We start from the raw sequence: 7,416 nt of genomic DNA on the forward strand, positions 1-7,416 counted from the left end.
TGATAGATATTAATTGGCTTCATTTGCTTTCCCATGTGCCAGTCTATTTTGAATCATATGCACTCTGAAGAAAATAGTTCTTAGAAGACTTTATGAATGCTTAATGGCTTGATTAAATAAGTTTTTTGATATAGCTGTGTCTTAATAAAGACCTAGAGAAATCTTTAGTTATATTTATTTAAAGATATTTGGGTTTTGCACTATATTAATTTTCAGTATTCCACAATGAACTTTTCTAATCAGCACCAAGAGTTCCTCTGTTATTGTTTTTCACAGGTGGAAGGATTTGCAGTGGGTTGTGAATTTTCTCCAGATGGAACACTTTTGGTGACAGGAAGTTCAGATGGCAAAGTGTTTTTCTACAACTATCATACATCAAGGATTATTCGCACTTTGTCTGCACATAAAGAAGCTTGTGTGAGTGCAATATTTCACCCAGTCTTGCCATCGCTCCTCGCAACATGTGATTGGGCTGGAGAAATCAAGATCTGGCAATAACAAGCAGAGTTACTTTTTAGGATGTCTCTCTCCTGTTAGTCTGTCAAAGGCTTAGGAAGTAAGCCAGAGTATGGAATGTGAAATTCTGTTGGGATGTGTTGTAAGCAGGAGAGAGACTGTTGTCTTTTCTTCTATGACCTCTGTGGTTATGTTTTTCTAATGCAGTTAAGATGTTTTCGTGGTTAGCTGTTGAGCAAAGAAGTGGTCCTACTCCTTCCCTCAACCTTGGAGACAATTTTTTAACCCTTTTGTGTCAATCTTCCGGTGCTCATCCAGTCTCATTCTGCTTTGAGTGAGAACCTAAGTTTAAGAAAATTATTGCTGTTTTCATGCATCTTTTCAATGCCGCTTTCTTAGACTAGGGTTTATCACAGAAACATAGAATAATTTAGGTTGGAAAAGACCTTTAAAATCATTAAGTCCAAGCTTTAACCCAGTACAGCCAAATCCACCACTAATCCATGTCCCACAGTGCCACATCTGCAAATCTTTTAGATGCCTCCAAGGATGATGACTCCACCACTTCCCTGGGCAGTGTGTTCCAATGCCTGACAACCCTTTGGCTGAAGAAGTTTTTCTATTATCCAATCTAAACTTCCGCTGTCAGGAGAAGACTGTTTCTGCTTGTCCTCACCAAAAGTTGAGGACATACTATTTAACAGATATGATGTTCAGCTCAGTTAATATTATTCCATCTTCCTGAGGTGTTTTTTCACACTTTTTTTGAAATTATTTAGCTCCCTGACCTAATCACTGGAGGATTAGAGAAGCAATAATGTAGTTCAAGGCAAAACAGCTTCTATGCACAAGAAGGGGGAAGGTCATAGGGCAGGTGGGACTGCTTCTTCTGAAATGGGTATCTGTTATCAGCTCAACTTACTGTAAAATGCCTTCTGAGAGTTCCAGGGAAAGGTGTGACAGATAGCTTGAACCTAATTTTCAAGTAAATACATTTGTGTTTTTGAAATCCTGATGTTTAAACTTGAGTTTTAAACTTACTTTTATGACTGTATTAAAAAAAAATGAAACTATGTCTAAATATTTTTAAGGAAAAAATAAACATTTTTTTAATACATGCTATCTCTGTTTACTACTTTACTCCTGTTATTCTTGACAATATAGTACACAAGTTATAATGGAATTGATGCTTAGGGGTGAAAACAATTAACTTTAATTTATTGCAAACACATATGCATTTCTCTGTAGTTCTTGATGTTGCTTGGACACAGAAAATTATCATCATGCTATTCAGTGCAGGGGAAGTTCTTCAGCACTAAAACAGGAGTTGGGCTATTCTTCAGCAGATATAAAGTTCAATAGGCCATTACTATGTATTTACATATATAAAGATTGTTTGTAAGTGTACTTTAAATTTATGTTCCCTGCAATTGTATTACTTGGTTCTGGAAAATATTTTATGTGTATATGTGTGTATATATAAGAAAAATAATATGTCTGTGGATCACATAAACCATATGTACTCCTAATAATGTTTCCCTATAAACGTGTATTAGCTTGTAGTGAGTGCTGTAAGCTTGTCTTGTCTTTGGTCTAGTTAGTCTATAAAGGTGTTTTAATATACACAGAATAATTGTGCTGAGTAAATTGTCATGGAATCCAGAAACCATGTATAGTTGCAACTTTTTGTCTGTAGCATATTTTTATTCTTCTGATTTTTCATATTGAGCACAAACACAAGGGGTTTCTATCCACTTTTTTTTGCATGCTCAGTAAAAAAAGCTTTTTCGGAGAAAAATTTTCAGAACACCCTTGTGAACAGCATATTTTAATTAATGAATAAGCATAATGTACTCCATTGATTTGTAGTTTATGCTTATTGCCTATAGTAAGAAATAAGCCTATACCAAGGCTGAGGGTCCAGTTATATTGTTTGAAGTCTGGACCAAGATATTGTGGCTGCATGGTTTTAATCACCTTACCAACAACTGTGACAGGTTTTAACATAGCACATTAAATTTAAGTGAGTGTTGCAATGAAAAAGCAACTTTTTTTTTGTTTCCCAGATCACCCTTTATTTCTTTCTTCCTTGTTCAGCAATGAGTTGTTTAACAGGAGCCTGAAGTTTTGCACTTTTCTTCACTGTGCCTCTAGTATACAAGCCAGATGTACCTTTAAATAGAAACTTGTTCAGTGGTTTTGAGTTACTCCTAATTCAAGCTGTGGGATCCTCATAAAAGTCAGGAGGAGGTCAGCTGGAAGTGAAGTAGCCCTTGCCTGTTGCTAGGCAGGCTGAATCCCAACTGTACAGCATTTTCCAAGGGGGTGGCTCTGTGTTCTTCCCTCCTGGTGTTTTAATTCAAAATGTACTGTTACCACTTAAAAACTTTGGGCAGCCAGGTGCGTCTTATATGAATGATGGGCAGCACTGTAATCGTTCCTGCTACAACCCGCTGTGTGTCTCCATAGGAGATTATCTGTTATTTTGTTAAGTACAGCCTTGAGAAAGGCCTATAAAATAAATGTGAGCTCGTGGCAGAAATGCCTTCTTGGAAGAGGCCTCAGCTGATGTGAGCAATTCCCTCTATGTGAGTGAGCTCTCAGCACACTCAGCCCCAGCAAGAGCACGTCTGGATAGAGGGAAGGTCCTGAGAACAAAGTCCTTGGAATCATTGCTGAGAAAAGTAACTGCATTTTGTACAATTACCCATGTTGTTGCTAAGTTTAACTTGTGTGCTGAAGCGTGATTCTGGTGTCTAGAATATATCCCTCCTGAAATTATCTTGCGGGTATAAATTGTAGACTATTTGAGGGGTGGAGAGGGACAGAAAAGCTTAAATTTGATTAAAAGTAGAAAAGAAAAATAAAATAAACTTGGAACTGTATAATCTTAAAGAATATTGAAGTTAGAATTGCATTTGTGTCAGGGTTCCAAGATGGCCAGAGTTTAATTACTTAGACGATCCAGTCAAAGGTTTTATAATGCAATGAAGTTATGTTCACAGCATTATCTTGTTAAAATCTCTTTCTAATATAAGACTCATTAAGATACAGACTGAAATTTAGTCATTGAAAATACTTCAGAAGAGTGGTGTCAATTAAGTTTTCATTATGATTCAAACACAAATTCTTCCTTGTTATCTTATGTAATGAACTGTAATCAAAAAAATATCCACATTATTCCATCACTCTGTAATTACAAATACTGTTTGGGTTGCAAACAAGGATTATTATGGTCAGATGAAGTTTTTAGAATGTAATAAATTGTTGGTTAATCATTTTATTCATAAAATTGTAATGTATAAAGTTTTGCATCTTGCTTTAGAAGAAGTTCTTTTAGATTTGTGCAGAGGTCTCTAGGGCATCATATATTAGAGCCAAAGCAGAGTTTTCCAGCATTTTGAAATGGTCTAGACTGTGTAGATAAACAAGCCAGATTAATTTTAATCTATGTTTTACTGTACCAAAAAGTAATAATGCCAGTCTCTACCACTTTATTATCTGCTACTGGAGCATTATTAATTTGGGGTGTTAGAGGATGCAAGCTATTCAACTGTCTTTATCTCAAAAACCTGCTAATTAGCAGACAGTTATTAGATTAATTGTGTTCACTCAGCTGAAATACTGTTGGTGAGTCACTATATTTCAGCTATTGGCTTCATCATAAAAATAAGGTATGGCATTACAATGGGATTACTCGTTCTGTAGGGGACAGGCAAATGTAAAGGTACAATGCTACAGCAGAACAGAACAAAGCAGGCAGATCAAAAAATTGTGGGATCTCAAATTACCCATTATGCTTACATAAGGGTTTGGCCTACACTCAACTGAAAATATTTGCTCTTCTTTCTTCAGCTAGCCTTGATCTCAGTCTCTTAATCCCAGCTCCTCCTAGTCATTGCTTGCATCTTCACCATTTAATTGTCATTTTTTCTGTCCTTGTCTCAGTGCCTTGTCTTCTGCATTTATAGGTGTAGCAGTCTATGTGCTTACACTGCATTCATCTTCTCTTTGTTTTTTACTGTGCTCTGACTTGAGTCTTTCAGGCTTTGATTCCAGCTGTCATTAGAAAGGCAGGCAGAAGGCCCAGAGCACTCTGCACTCCATTCTTGTCTGTTTTCCAGTTTTAATGAGGCTTATTACTTTTGGAGAGTCTCCCCTTTTCTTAGCCTCTCCTCTGTCTGCTTCTATTTCTACCTTTGATTACTGCTTTACGGTCTTGCAGATCCCTTTTATTATATCAGCTCCTACAAGGTTTACCTTGTCAGGAGTGTACTGTTATGGGGAAGAAACCTCACCCACCAACCATCAGAGTTATTGCCACTTACAGTTAGCTCACCCAGTGTGCAAACTGTGTTGCCCTCAAATGAATTTAAATGGGGAGATGTGCTCTAAGACCATATTATTATGTCCCAGCTGGTGGGACTAAACTGGGGATAGTTCAGAGTCCCCTACTCCCCCAAATACTTGAAGATTAGATACTGTGATTTCAGAAATGAGACAAACTACACGTTTACTCCTGTTGGGCCTGACTACTTGCAAACATGAATGTAGTCTCAGGAGCTTCAAAATGTCTTTGGTAGTTTTCCCCTTTGATAAATTTCTCACTGCTCTCTTCATTATTCGCCTCTGTGGAGAGTGGCCATAGTCTGACGTTTTCCCACTTCAAAGAATTGAAATGCATGGAGTTAGTTTATGGGGGGGGTGAGGTAAAAAAGCAGTTTTAGAGGTGGTTGATCTCCAGTGGTAGTAAGATGAGCTGGCCCTGCCCCAGAGCCTGATGAAACCTGCCAGATGTGCAGAATGACTCCCAGCTGGGACAGAGCAGCCTAGCATGGATGGCAATGATGGGTCACTGGAAGGAGGTAGGACTCCCTGTACTGCATTTAGGTGGATGTTTAAAGGAACTCAGCTTATTCACCTCCCTTTCCCAGTCCTTGGCTATCCCACATAAGCTAATTTAGAAGCCAACTAGAAAGTACCTAGGTACTGCATGGAAATGATAAAGTTTCATCCAAAGGTAATTCTCACTGTATTTTCACAATTTTGCATAAGTGCCTCTTAAAATCAATCTAAAAACTTTTTCAGGATGACTTTGGAGAAGATTGAAGTTCACCAAGGTTGAAAGTGCCTGAAGTTATGCTCCAGACACTTTCAGCTAGATCCATTTGTCTCCAATTTCCATCAGCAGGGCAGCAAAACTCAGGTATCATTCTGAGGAAGATTTCTACTGAGAAATTGTTTGAAGTGCATCCTTAGAAGAGTGGCTTATGTAACAACTTGTGCTTAAGTGTACCTTCTCTGGTACAAACCAGCTTACATGAGAAAGCAATTTCCCTATGTTCAGATTACTACCACTTGTTTATAAGCAAGTAGCAAAGAATTGCCTCTGAATGTAATTTAGATATAACTTTACCACGAACTATGTTATTTTTATGTTTTATTGTGTAACCATTTCCTTTATTGGCTTGCTGTTAAGAATTATAAGTAAATTCCAGGGCTCTTCCACCTCATGGTCCATAGGAAATTATTTAAATCGAATATGAGGTAAAGGATGTCATAGTTTACACACATTGTAATTTATATATGTATATAATAGAAAAAATAAAGTATTGTTATTAATTCCCTTTCCTTGCTTTTCAAATGTGCACTAAGGCAAGTTCTTGTTTTTAAAATGACTTTCTTATAAATCAAGATAATATATCTGGATGGTTGTTTGCAGTCTGGATGGTTAGTTTGCACATATTTGCTGTTTGTTTAATGCATGGAACTACTTGAAATGCAGACATTAGTTCAAATCACATATTGCTTTCAGTACAAAAATGAAAATGTTTATTATGCCATTAATATGAAACATGCAACCTGTGAACTGTAAGCATGTCATGGACTAATTTTTCTTTGTTGTAACCTCAAACAGGTAATGTTTTGACCAGATAGCTGGGCAAAAGCCATTAAGTGAACTCTTAATCATATCCAAAATTTCATCTTTATTCTTCTCTGGGCTGTGGGGTGACCTGAGCAGAGGTTCCACTTGTCAAAGTCTCCCGTCACCATACAGGGGTGACTTCATGCTCCATTCCAGATGGGGAAGCCTTGCTGCACTCATCCTGTGAAGCTGCAAGGTGGGACTGGGAGAACCTCTAGCTGATAAATCTGTGTAATTTGCTGTGTAATTTTCTCAGGCTGCATTGCCATGCTAGCCATAGCCAAGAGCTTTTATTTGGCCTGTACTGCGCTTCGAAAAACCAACATAAATTTGCTGTAATTTGTGGCTGTGCTTGCAGGACATTTCAGTACTTTAGTGTTCAGTTAGTAACCCTGGCACTGCTGCAGCAGTCTGGTCACGGCTGCTTCAGTGACAGGTGAATTGCAAAATTCACCTGAGAAGCTGTGTACTTCCTTGGATAATTGGCATTTTGGAGCTTTACAGAGAAGACAGTGGAGAAAACATGTCATTATTGAAATAAAGACAATGCTTTTGGGATTCCAAATTCTGGTATAATTTACATTTGGGCCTCTGGTCTCTACTTCAGAAGTGCAATTTTAAACAATCTTTTTATTAATGAAGTATACAATGTTTTCCTTGTTTTTCAACATAATAGCTGAACTACCACATTAATTATGCATCTTTGGGGATTTTTGTTATTTGGTGCATTTTGAATGCCCTTCAGGGAGAGGGAGGTTTGCAAGTCTGGCAAGATTTCTCTGAGGGAATAAGAAATTGCTCCTCATACTTTCCCAGTTGCTTATAATAAGTTGAATTCTGTCTTTGGTGCAATTGAACTAAATCCACTGGAGTAACAGAAAATGTGTCCTTTATTTTGCAAAAGAAAAGTATTACCTGGACCTGGCCTTAAGTGCTTGCATTTTGGTCAACAGTTATGGGTCAGCACTTTCATACAAAATTCCTGTGTTCAAATTTGGATGTGGTCACAGAAATTAGTTGGGGGAGGCTTAGTT

The 7,416-nt window shown here is 37.5% G+C and overlaps 1 protein-coding gene across 1 annotated transcript in view; it reads left to right on the plus strand.

Annotated features, from left to right (window-relative positions):
- Window positions 1–6,074, plus strand: part of WDR25 (WD repeat domain 25) — a 63,895-nt gene extending 57,821 nt beyond the window's left edge. The window contains exon 7 of the mRNA XM_012574095.5: window positions 277–6,074. Within this exon, the coding sequence (XP_012429549.5) occupies window positions 277–498 (222 nt within the window). The 3' untranslated portion in view covers window positions 499–6,074. The remainder of the gene's footprint in view (window positions 1–276) is intronic.
- The last annotated feature ends 1,342 nt before the right edge of the window (window positions 6,075–7,416 follow it).

The sequence above is a fragment of the Taeniopygia guttata genome, chromosome 5 (assembly GCF_048771995.1).
Source record: "Taeniopygia guttata chromosome 5, bTaeGut7.mat, whole genome shotgun sequence".
NCBI lineage: Eukaryota > Metazoa > Chordata > Aves > Passeriformes > Estrildidae > Taeniopygia > Taeniopygia guttata.